The 21404-nt window shown below is 42.6% G+C and overlaps 1 protein-coding gene across 1 annotated transcript in view; it reads right to left on the bottom strand.

Moving 5' to 3' along the window:
* emc2 (ER membrane protein complex subunit 2) overlaps nucleotides 1-21404 on the bottom strand; it is a 110606-nt gene that overhangs the window by 44752 nt on the left and 44450 nt on the right. Inside the window, exons 6-7 of the mRNA XM_052023766.1 lie at nucleotides 1051-1136; nucleotides 796-855 (exon numbers count right to left, since the gene is read on the bottom strand). Coding sequence (XP_051879726.1) covers nucleotides 796-855; nucleotides 1051-1136 — 146 coding nt within the window. The remainder of the gene's footprint in view (nucleotides 1-795; nucleotides 856-1050; nucleotides 1137-21404) is intronic.

The raw sequence follows: 21404 nt of genomic DNA, 5'->3' as shown, positions 1-21404 counted from the left end.
ATCATCGAACAACATGACCAACTTTTCTACTCCCCTGTTTTGGAAACAACATTTTTTTTTGTTATTTTTCCCTCAACAGATGCAAATGACATTCAGGCTGGCTGCTAACACACAATCTAATGCTGGGAATTCATGATTTGCAGTTTGAATCTTGGCTGAGTTAATGGAAAGAAGGGAACAATGTGATATAAACTAGGCTGGATAGAAAAAATATTGTGACAAAAGTGGTAAGACCTTCATAGAAAGGGTGGAAAATGCTGTGATATTAGAAGTCTTACTAAGGTTGATACTAATCCCCTAACTTTGGGATTTCCTCTTACCACTACAACAACAAATGCAGCTAACAAAACCATAAATATCCAATAAACAGTTTTTGTGCTACGGCCAGGATTCCTGGGCTAGCTGCTTTTTCACCCTGACAACAGACTGCACAGTCTGAACTCCTAATTCTCATCCCTTAACAATAATATGGCATAGATGTGACAGAAACCAAATGATTTTTCCCTCAGCCTCACACCACAGCCTATTCTCCTAGCAACACAGCCACCAGCAAGGATATGGAAGTGCTTTCTTCTCCACTAAGTGAGGGGAGCTTACAGTTAAATCCTATTAAAGTCTGATTCCATGAAACAAACAACAGCAATGTTCCATCTTGCCCCAGGAGACCTTGGCATTTGAGGACTATTGTGATCCTCTTGGAACCTCAATGGATCATGCTCCCTGCTCTTGTGATAAAATGAAGCACACCAACTTGCAAAAGGAACTTAGCACATTTCAAGTAGATGACATACTTACTCGTGCTCATTGATATAAAGCTCCGCTAGTTCGTGCCATGCCTCTTGGTCTCCAACAAACCTGCAGATAAGAGAGCAGATACTTATTAAAAGAAAATATGGGGGTGGGAATGAGTTGGGAGCTGGTGGGGGAGTGGGGGGCGGGGGGGGGGGTGGGGAAGAGAGGCGAGTAGGGTTAGAATTAGAATGCAAATTCCCTTTTAATTAAAAATGGTTTATCACAGGGCATAGCTCAATCCTCTTGTAAAACACTCACTGTTCCAGATACTCATTCAGCTCCCTGATGGCTTCAGTGGTTTTCCCCAGGGCTTTGAGAATGGCAATCTTACGCTTCCGTGCTGCCTGTGGATTGACATTAATGGAGGATTATAGTCTCATAATTCCTCGAGTGTTTGTAAAGAAGGTAATTTGACTGTGCAAATTATTATCTCAATGCCAGAAAATTCCACTGCAGAGCAATTGCATGACTGAAGTTTATCAACATCCCCCTGTGAATTCACAAACCTGCCTGTACAATCGCACAGCGCTTTGTTTAGGGTGCAAACAGAACACGCATCATTTCACCTCGATAAATGATTTTACTGCTTTCAATAAAAGCAGAGCAGCAGGGTCCCCGAATCTGTAACCATCAGATGTTTACTGTCATTCACAGGATTTGTATCTTAGGGATAAACCATAATGAAGGATTAAAGTATCCCACTGTGTTACCCCCTTGTTAGTTGAACAATCTTGCTGACAGCAGTAGGATTGATTTTTTTTAACCAAGTGTAGTGTTTTCCTTGCAGTAAAGAGCATGTTATTTTACATGGATCAACACATCCCTCCATCGAAAGTAGCTTCAGAAACTTCACAAGAAGTCCGAATGAATACGTAGTTCACCTACAAAATTTAGAGTAATATTTAAAAGTTAGCTAAATCTAGGGACTAATTATTGGCCATGAAATAAAGATTTTTACCAAATGCAGCAATCAAAATTGCACATGAAAAGACTTAGATTTAAATGCTAGATAGTAATGAATTAGGCATTTTCAGATGGAACAGCATCACTGGCACAATGTTGTGGTGACTCCAACGGTGGGGGAGAAGAGCAGGCTGTGATCCCAGCTGATCGACAACAGCACAACTGTGCAGAAAAGATTGGGTCTGACTATCCTCTCTGTCCAGTCTGCCCACTGATTCTCATTGCTTCGGTTCACACAAGTATGGCCATTTAGTCAAGGCATCTGAAGTTTATCAGTCTACAACTGAAGGAAAATTGGCACAGCCACACAGAGCCCATGGCGGGTCAACTCTGGGACACTGGAACCCAGGGCGGGTCGACTCTGGGACACTGGAGCCCAGGGCGGGTCGACTCTGGGACACCAGATGAAAGAGCCAAGGTGAGTCAGCATCAAAGATCTTGAGTCTAGGTTGAGTCAGCATCATAAGATGAACCCATAGGTACCACAGGATATGATCCCAAAATGAGTGAGCATTTTTTAGTGACAATGTGTAACCAAAGGAATGGCACAAGGATGACCATGCACAAGGACTTACAGTCTATTTCATTGCTGAGGGGACCAGATGTAACTTATCTATATTTGCTGCTGGTACAAATCTGGATGGGAAAGTGACCTGTGAGGAGGGCCCAAAGAGGATCCTGAAGGACACCACCTGGTTAAATGCTTGGGTAAGATGGTTACAGGAGAATAACATGGGAAGATGTGGAAATTATCTGCTTTAGTAAAAATCAACAAAAAGTGGAATATATTTTTCAAACAGTAGTAAATGTTGGGAATTAGATGGACTTGAGGGTCCTTTTAAATGAAACATCAATAGCTATTCTGTTCAGGGGCAGCAAACAATTCACAAGTCACTGCAATAGTATTTGGGTTCAACAGAATGGTCCAAGATGCCATACCTCAGGAGGATGTACTTTTCTAGAGAGGGTGAAACAATAGCTCCTGAGATGGACACCTGCACAGAGAGCATCCTCCTATGTGAAGAAACTGAGTAGAAAAGGTTTTCGCTCTCTGGAATTTAAAAGAATGAGAAGTGATCTCATTAAAATAAAAATCTATGAAGGCTTAGCAGGACACAAGCTTTGGGTTTGTTTGCCTGACTCAAAACTTCAGGTTAAAAGTCAACTATTTAGTACAGAGAACAGTACAGCACAGGAACAGGCCCTTCAGTCCACAATGTTGTGCCAAACTAATTAAGTTAATGATGACTAATTACAGTAATCCCTTCTGCCTGCACATGGTCCATCTTCCCCCATTCTCTACATATTAATGTGCCCATCTAAGAGCCTCTTAAATGCCTCTATCATATCTGCCTCCACCACCGTCCCTGGCAGTGCATTCCAGGCACCCACCACTTTCTGTGTAAAAAAAACATGCTCCATATATCTCCTTTGAACTTTACCCCTCTCACTTTCAAGGACTGAGAGGAGGAGATTTTTTTTCACTCAGAGGGTTTCAAATCTATCTTGGAAGGTAAAAACTGTTGATAACAAAGAGCCTGATGGATTTTTAGGGACTGAGAAATCAAGGGATGTGATGTCAGGGCAAGGAAGTGGAGTTGATGTCAAAGATTAATTATAAGGCTAAATGACAGGACAGGTTCAGAAGACCATAATGCCTATTCCTGGTTCTCATGCACATAGAACTGGAGCCTTGGGAGGTTCTTCACACAAGGAATCCAAGCCCAGCTTGAGTCAGCATCTTTGGAATTAGACGATCAGATAAATCAGCACCATCGGAACAAGATGAGTCATCATTCATGGATCTAAACCCTACCTCAATATCAATGAAGCAGACCACCGGATGAGTCAGTACCCATGAAGTTAGACCTGTGGATGGGTTAGAACAAATGACACTAGACCCTTCAGTGAACCAACGTTTCTGATCCTGCCAAATTTCTTCTCCAACTTGCAGTCATGAGGTGGCCCAAATGGGAAATATTTGATCACTGGGTTTCTCATAGATTTGGCAATCTAGTCAAATTATTGGCAGACAGTTATTGTAAATTAAATGGCAGAGATTTCATCTTGATTTTTCTTCTCCTTCAGCTGCTGCTCAGCTTCATTGAATCAGGAAAAGATTTTGTTTCTCCAAGCTTCCCCTGTTCTACACTCTGGTGACCACAGCCCAAGGTCGTTCAATGGTGTACCCTAGGGTCAAGATTCCCAGGTGCTGACTCACATAGAAGTTCTGTAGGTATCTTATACTTGTGGCTTAGATTTGGAGAAAAAAAAAGCTTTTTCAAATTTGTAATCTTTTCCCACACAACTGTTATTTTATAAGGTCAGCCACACAATTACTTTCTTGCCAACAGTGACTGACTTGACACCTTTGTGATGAAAATCTCAGGATTCTAAGCTATGTTATAAAATATAAGAGCAAGAATGAGCATTGTTTCTTGAGACACTTAAATGACTTATGCAATAAAGCTGCTGTAGGAGACAAAGATTTGTAGGATTCATTAAACTACAGAAGGGTAGTAATCGCTGGATTACAGTGAGGGTAAGAATAGGATGATTTAACAGATGAATGCATGGCTGAAAAACTGGTGCAGGGGGCAGGGTTTCAGATTTGTTGATCATTGGGATCTCATCTGGGGAAGGTATGACCTGTACAAAAGGGATGGGTTAATACCTGATCTGGAGGGGGACCAATATTCTTGCGGGCAGGTTTGCTAGAACTGTTGGGGAGGGTTTAAACTAGTTTGGCAGGGGATGGGAACCTGAGTGATAGGTCAGAAGTTGGTGCATTTAGTGTACAAGTAGGTGCAGAGTGTAGAAAGACTGTGAGGAAAGATAGGCAGTTGAAAGGGCAAAATTGCAGTCAGTTGGATGGGCTGAAGTGTGTACTTTACGGTAAGAAGTATCAGGAACAAGGGTGATGAACTTAGAGCATGGGTAAGTACATGGAAGTATGACGTGGTGGCCATTACAGAGACTTGGCTGTCACAAGGGAAGGAATGGCTGCTGGATATTCCAGAGTTTAGATGTTTCAAAAGGGACAGAGACGTAGGTAAAAAAAGTGGGGAAGTGGCTTTGCTGGTCAGGGACAGTGCCACAGCTGTAAAAAGGGAGGATGTCCTGGAGGGATCGTCCATTGAGTCAGTGTGGATGGAAGTCAGAAACAGGAAGGGAGCGATCAATCTATTGGGAGTATTCTACAGACCTCCCCCAATAGCAGCAGAGACGCTGAGGAGCAGATCGAGAGGCAGATTTTGGAGAGGTGCAAAAATAACAGGGTTGTTGTCATGAGTGATTTCAACTTCCTTAATATTGATTGGCACCTCCTTCGTGTAAAGGGGATAGATGGGACGGACTTTGTTAGATGCATACAGGAAGGATTCTTGACACGGTAAGTGGAGAGGCTGACTAGAGGAGAGGCCATACTGGACCTGGTACTAGGCAATGAGCCTGATCAGGTTTCAGATCTCTCGGTGGGAGAGCATTTTGGAGACAGTGACCATAATTCCTTGACCTTTACTATAGCCTTGGAGAGGGATAGGAGCAGAAGATATGGGGAAGTATTTAACTGGGGGAGGGAAAATGATTATGCTATTAGGTAGCAACTTGAGAGCGTAAATTGGGAACAGATGTTCTTGGGGAAGTGCACAGTGGAAATTTGGAGGTTGTTTAAGAGATACTTGCATGGGGTTCTGGATAGGTTTATCCCACTGAGGCAGGGTAAGGATGGTAGAGTAAAGGAACCGTGGTTGACAAGAAATGTAGAAGAAATGTAGAAAGAAGTTTACCTGGGGTTTCGGAAGCATGGATCAGACAGAGCTCTGGAGAGTTACAAGGTAGCCAGGAGGGAACTTAAGAATGGACTTAGGAGAGCTAGAAGGGGGCATGAGAAGTCCTTGGCAAGTAGGATCAAGGAAAACCCCAAGGCTTTCTATATGTATGCGAAGAATAGGAAGATGACTAGAGTGAGGGTAGGACTGATCAGGGATAAAAGAGGAAACTTGTGTCTGAAGTCGGAAGAGGTAGGGGAGGTCCTTAATGAGCACTTTGGTTCAGTATTCACCAGAGAGAGAGGGAACTTGACGTTTGTGAGGATGGTGTACAACAGGCTGAAATGCTAGGGCATGTTGACGTGAGGAAAGAGGATGTGCTGGAACTTTTGAAAAACGTTAGGATAGATAAGTGACCAGGGCCAGATGGGATATATTCGAGGGTATTATGGGAAACGAGGGAAGAGATTGCTGTGACTTTGGCGACGATCTTTACATCCTCACTGGCCACAGGAGTAGTGCCAGATGATTGGAGGGTGGCAAATGTTGTTCCTTTGTTTAAGAAAGGGAGTAGGGATAACACTGGGAATTACAGACCAGTGAATCTTACTTCAGTGGTGGGCAAATTACTGGAGAAGATTCTTAGAGACAGGATTTATGGGCATTTAAACAAGCATAGGCTGATTAGGGACAGTCAGCATGGCTTTGTGAGGGGCAGGTCCTGCCTCACGAGCCTGATTGAATTCTTTGAGGATGTGACAAAGCATATTGATGAAGGTAGAGCAGTGGATGTGGTGTGCATGGATTTTCGTAAGGAGTTTGATAAGGTTCCTCATGGAAGCCTTATTCAGAAAGTCAGGAGGCATGGGATCCAAGGAAAATTGGCTATGTGGATTCAGAATTGGCTCGCCCATAGAAGACAGAGGGTGGTGGTAGATGGATTGTATCCTGCCTGGAGGTCAGTGACCAGTGGTGTTCCTTAGGGATCTGTTCTGGGACCCCTGCTCTTTGTGCTTTTTATAAATGACTTGGATGAGGATGTGGAAGGGTGGTTAGTAAGTTTGCTGATGACGCAAAGGTTGGTGGTGTTGTGGATAGTGTAGAAGGTTGCTGTAGATTACAACAGGATATTGATAGAATGCAGATCGGGGCTGAGAAGTGGCAGATGGAGTTCAAACCATATAAGTGTGAAGTGATACACTTTGGGAGATTGAATTTGAAGGCAGAATACAAGGTTAATGGCAGGACTCTTACCAGTTTGGAGGAACAGAGGGATCTTAGTGAGCTAGGGCTTTTCTCTTTGGAGAGGAGGAAGTTGAGAGGTGACTTGATAGAGGTGTACAAGATGATAAGAGGCATAGATCAAGTGGACAGTCAGAGACTTTTTCCCAGGGCAACAATGGCTAATACAAGGGGACATAATTTTAAGGTGATTGGAGGAAGATGTCAAGGGTAAGTTTTTTTTACACAGAGAGTGGTGGGTCCGTGGAATGCACTCCCTGCAGAGGTTGTGGGGGTGGATACAGTAGGGACATTTAAGAGACTCTTATATAGACACATGAGTGATAGAGAAAGTGGGGTGGGGGGGGGGGGGCAGCTCCCAAGGGGTAGATAGATCTTAGAGCAGAATAAAATGTCGGCACAACATTGTGGGCCTAAACTGTGCTAGGTTCTATGTTCTAAGGTGCAGAAAACATTTACAGGAATGTTGCCTGGACTGGAGGGTTTGGGTTAAAAGGAGGAATTGGACAGTCTGGGACCATTTTCCCTGGAGCAAAGAAGACTGAGGAGTGACCTTACAGAGGTTTATAAAATAATGAGGGGCATAGATTGGGTGGGTAGTTCTAATCCTTTTTCCCTAGGGGAGTCTGAAACTGGAGGGCATAGATTTAAGGTGAGAGAGGAAAGATTTAAAGGGAAGCTGAGGAGCAATTTTTTTTTACACAGAGCACAGTGGGTATATGGAACGAGGTGCCAAAGGAAGGGGTACAAGTGGGTACAATTACAATGTTTAAAAGACATTTGGACAGCTACATGGATAGGAAAGGCTTAGAGTGATATGGGCCAAATGCAGGCAAATGGGAATAGTGTAGATAGGCATATTGATTGGCATGGACAAGTTGGGCTAAAAGGCCTGTTGCTGTGCTGTATAGCTCTATGAATCTCTGTTATTAAGCTAATACATTGCCATCACTACATATTTATGAACTAAGAGTTTTGGCAAATCCTGCTCATACTCTTTGTCCAATTAGATTCTCATACATAACCTGAACTGACCTTGCCTTCCTTTTAACAAGCATGATTCCTTCCTTCCCAGTTTATGCACCAAATGTACTACATCCACATAAATAGATGTTTTCTTGGCCACAACTTTTCTGAGCAGTAGTTAAAAAAGAACACTTTTTGCATAATATCCACACGTCTCTTCATCCCACAGCAAGTGACAACTCTGAATGCAGTGTTGAGAAATGCAATGTGGTATGTTAGGTAAACAAAATTTAGCAATCATATTAAAATCTGACAGCTACAAAGAAATGCTTAGAGAGCTCAGACACAAGTCCCTGGAACTGCAGTCCCTCCTGTGCAACTGACCAGGCATTATACACTTCTGGCACCAAAAGTACACAGGATGGAATTTAGAAGCAGAATTCACAACCACAGCATCTTCAGGCTCAAGTGGGTCAGTGTTGAAATTTGACAGTGGGTGAAATCTGACCTGCAACATGGGGTAGGAGAGTGGTTGCTAACAGGTAGACCTGGGACTCTGTGGAGTCAGGATGGGGAAATGGTGGGGGTCAGGGGTACAATCCAGGGATGGTGATAGGATGGGGAAAATAAAGATTGAGTAACCCACTTACTTGGCAGACATTCCACTTCAGTGCTTTGCAGGGAAGACCAGGGTGTCATGAGAGTGCCTAACTACAAGTACTCCTGGCTCCTTGTGAACCATGTACCTTTTCTACTTTCTCAAAAGGAGGGCAGCATGGGGATTAATGTCATGCCATGCACCCTGGCAAAGAAAATTTGTCAAGGAGTAAAGGTGACTGAAGCAACCAACCAAATTTTCGCATCTCAGAAACGGGGAGAAAAACATCGCTATGTTTAATGAATTTCTGGACAAGGTGATCTAAAAGACCTCGAAGTACATCAAGGTATTTACTATTTATAAACAGAACTCAGTTTAAGTGTTTTGGTCAATGGAATTTGTTCTTTTTTAAATGCATTTGTTCCTAAACTTTGCAAGAACTTCAGGTTTTTGTTTTAAACTAATTAATTCTGTCACAGCATTTCTGAGTTTTACTAAAACTAAAGGAAAAGATTTTCAGATAAATATATTATCCAAATGTCCCATTGGTAGGAAAAACTATAAAGATAAGAAAGAGTTAAGAACCAGGTATGCAATCTTACAATGTTCCCAAATTAATCACAAGATACAAACATTTAATGAAGTACAGCCAACAATACATTTTCAATTTAATTAGCACATTGAGGTGTTTTAGGATATTAAACACACTATATTAATGCAAACTCAGTGGCATTTTCCATCACCTTAAGACCAAAATAAGCACCTTTTAAAAACAGAGCATCCTCATAAAAATCCAAAGGGCAGAGATCTAAACTATTTGCAAATGGTAATATGAAAACTAAACATAAAACATATTGATTCAGAGCAAACTAGTAGGCTAACTCCATCCATGTGGAACATGGATAGTTCATCATTTAACAGGCCACTCGCTGACCCTGAAGCACCTGCAGTTACTGTTGTACCAAGCTGCTCTTCTATTTGATGGACAGGTTCCTGCTAAATCTTAACAGATACAAATACTAAGGGCTCCAATCTCTGAAACTCATCCTCAGCAGTCATAAAAGTCTGAAAGCAGTAGGATTATTTTCAATTATTTGTCTCATGACCATTTTTTATTGAGTTCTACTAAAAGATTTTCATTAACTCACTCTCAGATTGGAGGCACCACTGGTAAGGCTGGGGTTTATTGCCCACTGCCAGCTGCTCTGGATGAGGACTTGTAAGGTGCCACTTGCTCCACCAAATGCTTTGCAGTCTGCTCAAAAAACAGCTGCCAACTGCTTAGCAAAGAGTCGGTACAAAATAAAAAAAACACAAGGCTAAATGTACCCAATAAGCTACATCTTATTTCATAGTTTCTGTCAAACTCCAGCCACACAATTCATTGCAAATGAGAGAGAAACAGAGAGAGAAACAGGTTTTTAATGCCAGGTGCTTCTGACCTGGAACCTGAAACCAGAAGCCATCAGGCATCTCTCACTGGGAGTGAGAATCCAACTGATGAGATTGTGCTTCCCTCAGAAGTAGATTTTGTGACATTAAAGGGATACAGTTCCACCTCAGTGGCAACATAATGCACTAGGCATCATATGGTCTAACACTGGTGTTCTTAGAACAGGAGATGAGCTGCTTTAACATTGATTCTGTCAAGAAAGAATGACCAAGAATTGCAGTTAACTGCACAGTCATTTCCCTGGCATTGCTCAAGAGTCATCTGGCGCACAGTTGGGATGTTGAAATGTCTGCAGTATCTGTATCTTTCCTGACACTGTTCCAAAATGGTAAATCCTATTGAGAACATCGTAGCTGACACTGTTCAAGGGACAACTGAAACAATTTGCTTTCTCTCCCAACCTTTTGTGCGTAGGTGCATGCTATACTTCACCTTGATAGACTTGAGCACAGATAAAATCACCTGCTGTTCATTGTGTGACATAGTTGTACCCTATTTTGTCAGCAGAACAGAGGGCAACAATCCAATGCAAGGCTTCATAAAAAGTTTCATTAAGGTTTCACCAGAAATACTGAGGTATTCTATGGCTGGTTAATGAAAAATAATTTTTTTTCTCTCCATATAATAATTAATAAAAGTCAATGAAAATACATTTGCATTGAAGTCTTTGATTATTCTTCTACGTAGAAAGAACCATAAACATTTCTACATTTATATAGCACTTTTTGCAACCTCAGAATCAAATTTATTATCACTAACTTATACGACATGGAATTTGTTGTTTTGCAGCAGCAGTTCAGTGCAAAGACAAAAATTACTATAAATTACAAAAATAAATAAATAGTGCAAAAAAAGGAATAATGAGGTAGTGTTCATGGACCATTCAGAAATCTGACGGTGAAAGGAAAGGAGCTGTTTCTGAATCATTGAGTATGGGTCTTCAGGCTCCTGTACCTTCTCCCCAATGGTAGTAATAAGAAGATGGCATGTTCCGGATGGTGAGGATCCTTAGTGATGGATGCCGCCTTCTTGAGACACCACTTCTTGAAGATGTCCTCGATGGTGCCCATAATGAAACTGGCTGAGTCTACAGCCCTCTGAAGCCTCTTGCGATCTTGAGCAGTGGAGCCTCCATACCAAGTTGTGATGTAACCAGTCGGAATGCCCTCCACCATACATCAATAGAAATTTGTAAGTCTTTGGTGACATACCAAGTTTCCTCAAACGCCGAATGAAGTAGATCCAAGTGTGGTCTAACCAGTTCTATAGAGCTGCAGCATTACCTCACTGCTCTTGAACTCAATACCCCGACTCCGAGGTGCTGATGCCCTGGAACTTGAAGCTGCTCACCCTTTCTACCACAGACCCCTCAATGAGATCTGGTATGTGTCCTCTTGACTTCCTCTTCCCGAAGTTCACAATTAATTCCTTGGTCTTGTTGACGTTGAGTGCCAAGTTGTTGTTGCGACACCACTCAACCAGTCGATCGATCTCACTCCTGTACACCACCTCATCATCATCTGAGGGTACCTCAGGATATCCCAAAGTTTTTACAGCCAATAAAATATACAATGTACATTGTCCCCCTTGTAATGAAGGAGAATCAGCAGCCAATTGGCACACTGCAATCTCCCACAAACAATGTGATCGTGATTTGATAATTTGCTTGACTGACTTTGGTTCAGGGCTAAGATTGACCAGGGAGATCTCCCTTGCTCTTCTTGAAAATCATACCTGTGGGATTGCTCTCCATCCACTTGAGGGTCCTTGCTGGGAGGTGGCAGCTCCCAGAGTCTAGCCATTCTCTAGAGTAGGACAAGAAACCTTCTAATTAAGGGGTTCAAGGGATAGCTATTGTCTAACAAAGACTGACATTCTTTGGGATGTTGAGGTGTAAGATGACATTACCTAAATGTGAATTTGTTCTGATTTCATTACTTCTTTCACTTTTATTTGAATCCTCTCCTGACTTGTATGTGCTTATTGTCCTTCTAAAACGCACAATAAAAATATACAAGGTCACCAGAAACACCTAGCTGGTCCACTGTCCATCAGTGCAACTTTCACACAGCATCCTGCCGCCTTTCCCACACAAAACATCCCAACCAAAAGCAAGGACCAAAATAATGACCAATTTAGGAGCAAACATTTGAGAAAGTAATCTTTGACTGCTCTCCGTTCCCCCACCTTAAAGCTCCAGTTTGCAATACTGGACCTTTGTCTGATCTATGGAAATAAGCACACACTGATATCTGCTCAGAGTACAGCCTGTGGACCAGTCAGGGCCAGCAGCTCAATCTGTTTGATGAGCACAGATTTAGGTAATGACAAGAAGATTTTACAGTTGCTTCTAAAAATTACTTACACAGAAGATTTAATTCTGGGATATTTCAGTGAAAGGGGCAGAACTGCAAAGATAGTGATCACAGTGAAGAGCAACAATAACCCGCATTGATGCAGCAAATACATTGGTTTTAATTAAGTCTCCAGTCTGTCTAGTAGCTGTGCACAGATACTGGATTTTTTAAATCTGAGTTATGGCTAAGGATGTCCACAACTCAAGGGTCAGGTATCTTTGACAGAAAATATTAAATGTTTCAAAAACTAAATAAAGCACAAATTATTACAGCTCAATAGCCTGGTTACAAAATATTAGCAAACTTGAAAATTGAAGTAAACTATTTGCAATGATTAAACCAACAGCCATTTGGCCCATCTGTTCTACATTGACATTTATACCATAGAGAGCCTTCTCCCTATCACTTTTCAGAGTTTCTGTTTACTCATTTTCCCCTTCATAATGATTTTCCCTTTTGTATCAGCTTCCATAATCTCACCACCTTCTAGGTAAGCTTTTCTGGAGTTCCACAGTGGATTTAGCAGGTACCCTTTTGTTTCTGGGTCCTGGTTCTGGTCCCCTGCACGGAACATGCCCACAATCACCCAAATGAGCTCTTACTTAATTTTAGAGACAAGCAGGGACCTGGAAAATGGGCTTAGCATGCAGGATCAGTCATGACCTTTAATGACAGAGCAAGCTCAAGGAGTCAGACAGGCAACTTTTGGTTCACATATTCTTTATTCGAGTATACCTCATACTCCCCATTTCCCAGCCACTTCAGTTTTGCCTAATTGGCGTAACATCAATGCCTTAATATTCTTTTTGTTACATGGAGGCAGGAGTTGAGATATTTCCTCTCTCCCATACCCCTTTTCATGGTCTATTTGACCAGTGGTCCTTTTAAAAAATACGCTGTTACTGTGGCCTTCGATTTTATAGTTGTTTCTGAACGTCATAACTGGTGCTTTACATTCCTGCTCGCCATTTGTTGACTTGTTATGTTCTCTGTTGTTACATGAATTCTGAAATCTGACATTCATTTAAGTTTCATCATACATAACATGCCTTAAAAGATCTTAAATGTAGGAAGCAAATGCATTCAACCTCTGCCAGGAGGAAATTAAGAGTTTATACTTGAAATTAAGGAGACTGAATGGTGAAGCCAGAGGAAAAGTAAACAAACAAATGGCTGCCTTTTCAAATAAACTTCACTAAAATACATTCTGCTGTAAAGAAGGGATGAGGCTCCTTTCTGCCGCAGTCTCATTGTGGTTAAGTCAACTGCAGCTTAGGTTTAAGCGTAATTTTATGATGAAGTAACTGTTCCAAATGAGGTCAGTTTGAGTTTAATTGCGAGTCACAAGCCAGAATAAAATAAAAACAGAAAATGCCAGAAACATTCAACAGATCTATGGAAAGAGAAACAGAGTTAACAACTGAGGTCCAAGACCCTTCATCAGGACTGGGAAAGTGAGAAAGGAAGTTTGTTTGCAGTTGCTCAAAGGATGAGAGAGGGATGAATAGGACAAGGGGAATGTCTATGACAGGGTGAGGCCACGATTGCCTGGTTGACAGATTAACAAGGGAAGTTAGAGTAAAACCAAATAAATGGATGTGTAAAAACTGTGAAATGCAGGTCAAAGCTGCTGCAGAGAACTAAATAGATAAAATATTTTACTTTCTTTTGGATAAATATGTTTTAAAGAAAATATGTTAAGTCAATGGCTGTTCTGGTGTGAGGGGTTTTGAACAGTACCTATAGCTTGCTTTCTATTAGTATTGAGTTTCACCCTGCAGAGTTAGGAGTTGGAGCGAGATTTGGCGCAGGAGCTTTGAAAAGAGGTGAGTCTCTATGCGTGTGCTTATGCGTTTCACCTTGCAAGAGTCTCAACAAAGCACATTTGCAAATTGTTCATAGCTGATTGGCTAGTTACCAGCAGCAAATGATTGGGGGGGGGGGGGGTAGGTATCAACAGAGTGGCCATTTTGGGAGTAGCTATTGTGTGTGTGGGGAGGAGGAGGAATGGAGGAGGAATAGGAGGGACTGAGGTTTTGGCGAGCGGAGGCCAAGGTAAGGTCTAGTAAGTTTCTTTCTGTCTTGCTTTGGTGTTTCCTTTAGTGCCAGGCCATAGTTAGAATGGGTCCAGGGTCAGCAGTGTGTTCATCTTGTGAGATGTGGTAGTTCTGGGAGACCTCCAGTCTCCCTGCTGCATGAGGGGCATCCAGCTGTAGCTCCTTACAGACCACGTTAGGGAAATGAACCTGCAGCTGGGTGACCTTCGGCTCCTATGGGAGAACGAGGAGTTCATAGATAAGGGCTACAGGGAGACAGTCACTCTTAAGCTGCCGGAGGCAGGTAGCTGGGTGACTGTTAGAAGGACAGAGATTAGGCAGGTAGTACAGAGTACCCCTGTGGCTGTTCCCCTTGATAACAGGTATACTAGTTTGAATACTGTTGGGGAACGACCTACCAGAGGAAAGCCACAGTGCCCAGGTCTCTGGCACTGAGCCTGGTTGTGTGGTGCAGAAGTGAAGGGGGGAGAAGAGGAGAGCAGTAGTGATAAGGGATTTCATAGTAAGGGGGGCAGACAGGAGATTCTGTGGATGTGAAAGAGACTCCCAGATGGTATGTTGTCTCCCTTGTGCCAGGGTCAGGGATGTCTCTGATTGGGTCCACAGCATTCTGAACGGGGGAGGGTGAACAGCCAGAAGTCGTGGTACATATTGGTACCAATGACATAGGAAGGAAAAGAGATGAGGTCCTGAAGAGGGAATATAGGGAGCTTGGTAGGAAGCTGAAAAGCAGGACCACAAGGGTAGTAATCTCTGGATTGCTGCCTGTGCCACGCGCCAATGAGGGTAAGAATAGGTTGATTTGGCAGATGAATGCGTGGCTGAGGAGTTGGTGTAGAGTTTCAGATTTGTTGATCATTGGGATCTCTTCTGGGGAAGGCATGACCTGTACAAAAGGTACGAGGTACACTTGAACTGCAAGGGGACCAATATTCTTGTGGGCAGGTTTGCTAGAGTTGTTGGGGAGGGTTTAAACTATTTTGGCAGGGGGATGGGAACCTGAGTGATGGGTCAGAGGTTGGTTCATTTAGTGTACAATTAGATGCAGCATTTAGAAATGTGGAAAGATAGGCAGTTGAAAGGGCAAAATTGCAGTCAGTTGGATGGGCTGAAGTGTGTACTTTAATGCAAGAAGTATCAGGAACAAGGGTGATGAACTTAGAGCATGGATAAGTACATGGAAGTATGACATGGTGGCCATTACAGAGACTTGGCTGTCACAAGGGCAGGAATGGCTGCTGGATATTCCAGAGTTTAGATATTTCATAAGGGACAGAGACATAGGTAAAAGAGGTGGGGAAATGGCCTTGCTGGTCAGGGACAGTGCCTCAGCTGTAAACAGGGAGGATGTCCTGGAGGGATCGTCTACTGAGTCAGTGTAGGTGGAAGTCAGAAACAGGAAGGGAGTGGTCACTCTATCGGGAATATTCTAGAGATCCTCAATAGCAGCAGAGACACTGAGGAGCAGATCGGGAGGCAGATTTTGGAGAGGTGCAAAAATAACAGGGTTGTTGTCATGGGTGATTTCAACTTCCCTAATATTGATTGGCACCTCCTTAGTGTAAAGGAGGTAGATGGGTCTGAGTTTGTTAGGTGTGTACAGGAAGGATTCCTGACACAGTATGTGGACAGGCCGACTAGAGGAGAGGCAATACTGGACCTGGTACTAGGCAATGAGCCTGATCAGGTTTCAGATCTCTTGGTGGGAGAGCATTTTGGGGACAGTGACCATAATTCCTTGACCTTTACCATAGCCTTGGAGAAGGATAGGAGCAGACAATATGGGAAAGTATTTAATTGGGGGAGGGGGAATTATGATGCTAGTAAGCAGGAACTTGGGAGTGTAAATTGGGAACAGATGTTCTTGTGAAAGTGCAGAGCAGAAATGTGGGGGTTGTTTAGGGAGTACTTGCATGGGGTTCTGGATAGGTTTATCCCATTGAGGCAGGGTAAGGATGGTAGAGGGAAGGAACCGTGGATGACAAGAAATATAGAATATCTTGTCAAGAGGAAGAAAAAAGCTTACCTAAGGTTTAGAAAGCATGGATCAGGCAGGGCTCTGGAGAGTTACTAGGTAGCCAGGAGGGACCTTAAGAATGGACTTAGGAGAGCTCGAAGGGAGCAGGAGAAGGCCTTGGCAAGTAGGATTAAGGAAAACCCCAAAGCGTACTACATGTATGTCAAGAATAGGAGGATGACCAGAGTGAGGGTAGGACTGATCAGGGATAAAAGAGGAAACAGGTGGGGGAAGCCCTTAATGAATACTTTGGTTCAGTATTCACCAGAGAGAGAGACCTTGACGTTTGTGAGGATGGCATACAACAGGCTGATACACAAGGGCATGTTGATGTAAAGAAAGAGGATGTGCTGGAACTTTTGAAAAACATTACGATAGATAATTCACCAGGGCCGGATGGGATATATCCAAGGTTATTACGGGAAAAGAGGGAAGAGATTGCTGCGCCTTTGGTGACGATCTTAGCATCCTCACTGGCCACAGGAGTAGTGCAAGATGACTGGAGGGTGGCAAATGTTGTTCCTTTGTTTAAGAAAGGGAGTAGGGATAACACTGGGAATTACAGACCAGTGAGTCTTACTTCAGTGGTGGGCAAATTACTGAAGAAGTTTCTTAGAGACAGGATTTATGGGCATTTGGAGAAGCATAGGCTGATTAAGGACAGTCAGCATGGCTTTGTGAGGGGCAGGTCGTGCCTCATGAGCCTGACTGAATTCTTTGAGGATGTGACAAAGCACATTGATGAAGGTAGAGCAGTGGATGTGGTGTACATGGATTTTAGTAAGGCATTTGATAAGATTCCTCATGGAAGGCTCAATTAGAAAGTAAGAAGGCATAGGATCCTGGGAAACTTGGCTGTGTGGATTCAGAATTGGCTTGCGCATACAAGACGGAGGGTGGTGGTAAGTGGAGCATATTCTGCCTGGAGGTCGATGACCAGTGGTGTTCTGCAGGGATCTGTTCTGGGACCCCTGCTCTTTGTGATTTTTATAAATGAATTGGATGAGGAAGTGGAAGGGTGGGTTAGTAGGTTTGCAGATGACATGAGATTGGTGTTGTGGACAGTATAGAAGGTTGCTGTAGATTATAACAGGACATTGATGCAGACCTAGCCTGAGAAGTGGCAGATGGAGTTCAATCCAGAAAAGTGTGAAGTGATACACTTTGGAAGATTGAATTTGAAGGCAGAATACAAGATTAATGGCAGGACTCTTACCAGTTTGGAGGAACAGAGGGATCTTAGGGCCCACAACCATAGATCCCTCAAGGTTGCTGCACAGATTGATGGAGTTGTTAAGAAGGTGTAAGTTGTGTTGGCTCCATTAGTCGGGTTATTGAGTTCAAAAGCAGTGAGGTGATATTACAGCTCTATAGAACTCTGGTTAGACCACACTTGGAGTATGGTGTTCAGTTCTGGTCGCCTCATTATAGGAAGGAGGTGTACACTTTAGTGAGAGTGCAGAGGAGATTTACCAGGATGCTGCCTGGATTGGAGACCATGTCTTATGAGATGGGTTGAGTGAGCTAGGGCTTTTCTCTTTGGAGAGAAGGAGGTTGAGAGGTGACTTGATAGAGGTGTACAAGATGATAAGAGGCATAGATCAAGTGGACAGTCAGAGACATTTTCCCCAGGGCGAAAATGGCTAACACGAGGGGGCATAATTTTAAGGTGATTGGAGGAAGGTTTGGGGGGATGTCAGATGTAAATTTTTTGTTTTACGCAGAGTGGTGAGTGTGTGGAATGCATTGCCAGCAGAGGTTGTGGGGGCAGATATATTAGGGACATTTAAGAAACTCTTAGATAGACACACAAATGTTAGAGAAATGGAGGGCTATGTGGGAGGTAAGGGTTAGATAGATCTTAGAGCAGGTTAAAATGTCGGCACAACATCATGGGCTGTAGGGCCTGTACTGTGCTGTGATGTTCTATGGGCATTGGTTTATTATTGTCACATGCACCTTTCACAGCCTTCCACATCACAGCCAGCTCCTTTTTCCCGTGGCAGCAATGGGCAATACCAGAGCACATGCACTTAAGGTGAGTAGAGGAAAGTTTAGGGGAGATGTCAGAAGTAGTTCCCCCCCCCCCACACAGAGAGTGGTCGGTGCCTGGAATGCACTGCCAGGGGTAGAGCCTGATACAATAGAGATATTTAAAAGACTCCGATAGGCACATGGAATTAAGAAAAATGGAGAGTTATGGGCGGTGTAGGAGGGAATGGTTAGATTGATCGTGGAGGAGGTTTATATAGGCTTGCACAACATTGTGAGCCAAAGGGCCCTTACTGTGCTATACTGTTCGATGTTCTATGTACTGAGATACAGTGAAAAAAAAATTAGTTTTGCAAGCCATTCATACAGATCATTTCAAAACATAAATACTAAACAAAAATCTGTGTGGAAGTCACTTTGCTGGAAAGAATCAGAAATAGAATAAATTTTACAAATGTCGAAAGGTTCAAAGTGACTGGCTGAAACGAAGTTTCATTCCATTTTACTCCAGCCTCAGCAGCTTTTCTGTGACTTTGTTCACAATGAACCAGAAACACTGTTTTCTAATAATAGACCGGTAAATGTTCTGTGAAACAAATATTACATTTACAAAAGTAAAGTATATACACAAGTCTTTTCACCCAAATAGCTCCATATAGTTCAGGTTAACAATTCTTAACATTGCACATCGTTGTACCAATTGTTTCACATTACTGAAAACATGAATCTTAAAGAGTTAATGAGTTCAGTCATGATTGGAGGGTCAAGTAATGTGCAAGAAGAGCAAGAGAAAATATGTATAAGTGAGGGCTTCCAAAGAGCATCATAGATTTTTAAGATGTGCTGGATGCATCATATTACTATCGTACTGGTAATGAGGAAAGATGTTACTGCCAAGCACCATTAAGCACCAAAGTACTTTGCTGAAATTATCTTTTGCATTCAAATCCTTCTCCAAAGACTGTGACTGAAGTATTTGTGAAATACATTTGACATGATACATACTTTCACCAAATAATGCTTCTTAAAGACCTTTAATATTTTATTTGTTGAGATACTGAAATAACCTTTATTCTTTCTAAAGAAAACATATGAAATTGGAACAGCAATAGGCAACCTGGCCCTTTGAGCTTGCTCTACAATTTTCAAGATCATGGCTGATCTTCTGCCTCAGTATCATTTTCCTGCACTATCCCATTAACCCCTGATGTCCACAAATCCATCACTCTCAATTTGGAATGAACACTATGACTGATCCTCCAGAGTCTCCAAGGAGACAGAGAATTGTAAAATTCACCATCCTTGATGTGAAGAAATTTCTCATCTCAGTCCCAAGTGGCTGACCTGAGTTTTGGACTGAACCCCTGGTTCTGGACTACTCAGCTAGGGGAAACACCTTCCCTGCATCCAGTCTGTCAAGCCCTATAAGAATTTCATAAGTTTCAATGAGATCACCTCTAATTCTTCTAAGCTCTGGAGAATGCAGTCCCACTCTATTCAATCCCTCCTCATATGGCAAACCAGTCTCGTGAATCTTCATCGGACTCCCTCTTTGACAAGTAGATCCTTTCCTGGGTAAGGAAACCAAAACTGTACACAATGCTCCAGATGCATTTTCACCAAGGCAATATATAACTGCAGCAAAACATCTTTACTCCTGTACTCAATTCCTCTCGTAACAAAGGCCAACATCCTCTTCCCTCCTCACAATCCCACCTAATTCAGTATCATCAGCAAATTTGTAAATATATTTTGACCCCACAGCCAAATGGTTGATATAAATTGCAAATAATTGGGGCCCCAAGCATTGACCCCTGCCAACCTGAGACGGATCCATTTATTCCCGCTATTTGCTTTGTGTCCAATAACCAATTCTCAAACCACGTCAGTACATTACTCCCAAACTGGTATAGAAAATCTTCTGAAAATCCAAATACACCACATCCACTGATTCCTCCTTATCTATACTGTTAATCTCATCCTCACAGAACCCCAGCAGATTAGTTAACTGCAATTTTGCTTTCATAACTGCACTCTGATCTGCGCAAAAGTATTATTCTTTTCAAGGTGTACTATTATTACATCCTTCAGTACAGATTGATAGGCAGTAGTTTATCCTCTTTTTATCTAGTAATGCTTTTAAGTAAGTCCTGATGCAGGGTCTTAATCCAAAACGTTGACCATTCATTTGCTTCAACAGATGCTGCTTGACCTGCTGTTCCCCCAGCAGTTTAATCACTTCAGATTCCAGCATCTGCGGTCTGTGCCTCCAATATCAGAATTAAGCTGTAGATAAAATGGAATATCTCTCCAACTAATTTCAGTGCAGATGTCCTTTAGTTACATGTTGACATGGTGCAGAGCATAATACAAGACAGATTACTGTTTGAAGTAAGCCAGAGCAGAGACTAGTTCCAGGCAGAAGCTCCAGTATTCATGATATGCCCCCAGTACCAACAGACCTTCTAGGGATATCCTGTTTGGGTGGTTGGAGCAGACTCTGGGTACTTGTTGTGCAGTCTTTTTGCATGCTGGACAGGCAGCATCACTGGGTCAAGAACAGCTATTACTCTGGGTTTACCCTCAGCTTTGAAAGTATGTGCTGTTCTTGGGCTGAATTAAGCACACCTATGCTTCAATTCACACTGTTTTTAGATGAGGGAGCAGTCTGCACCTGCCACCTGACTGAGATAAACCTGGGCAAGTCTAAAAAAAACCCAAGGGATGTACCAAGGATGCAGTGTGTACAGAATGGCATGGAGGCTGAAAGAGAAAGTAATGTAACAACCATCAACATGCATGTTTTTAATCTTTTCCTCACGTCAGCTGGCCAAGATCACTACCCTTTCTTGATTAATCAGTCACCAGCATCACACCAAGAGCAACTAAACATATCTTCTGATAAGATTCCACTAATCCAAGGAGATCAATTCACCTAGTCCTTGGAGGATGAGTTTTACCCATGTAAGCGTTCATTGGCCCAGGATAAACCCCCTCTGTGCAGCTGAAGCATGCGAGGTCACAGATGAACCAAGCAACAGCACGGGCAATATTCAAAGTAAATCAGTAAAAATGAAAAATGTGTAATTGAGCACAAAGAAGGGGAAAGGGTCTCTTCCTCCAAAAAGCAAACCATTCCTACAGTAACATAATTGCTGAGTTTGAAACCATTTATCCATTTACTGCAAACTTGTCCT

Source organism: Pristis pectinata, chromosome 9 (genome assembly GCF_009764475.1).
Source record: "Pristis pectinata isolate sPriPec2 chromosome 9, sPriPec2.1.pri, whole genome shotgun sequence".
NCBI lineage: Eukaryota > Metazoa > Chordata > Chondrichthyes > Rhinopristiformes > Pristidae > Pristis > Pristis pectinata.
This window is presented reverse-complemented; position numbering and strand designations above follow the sequence as displayed.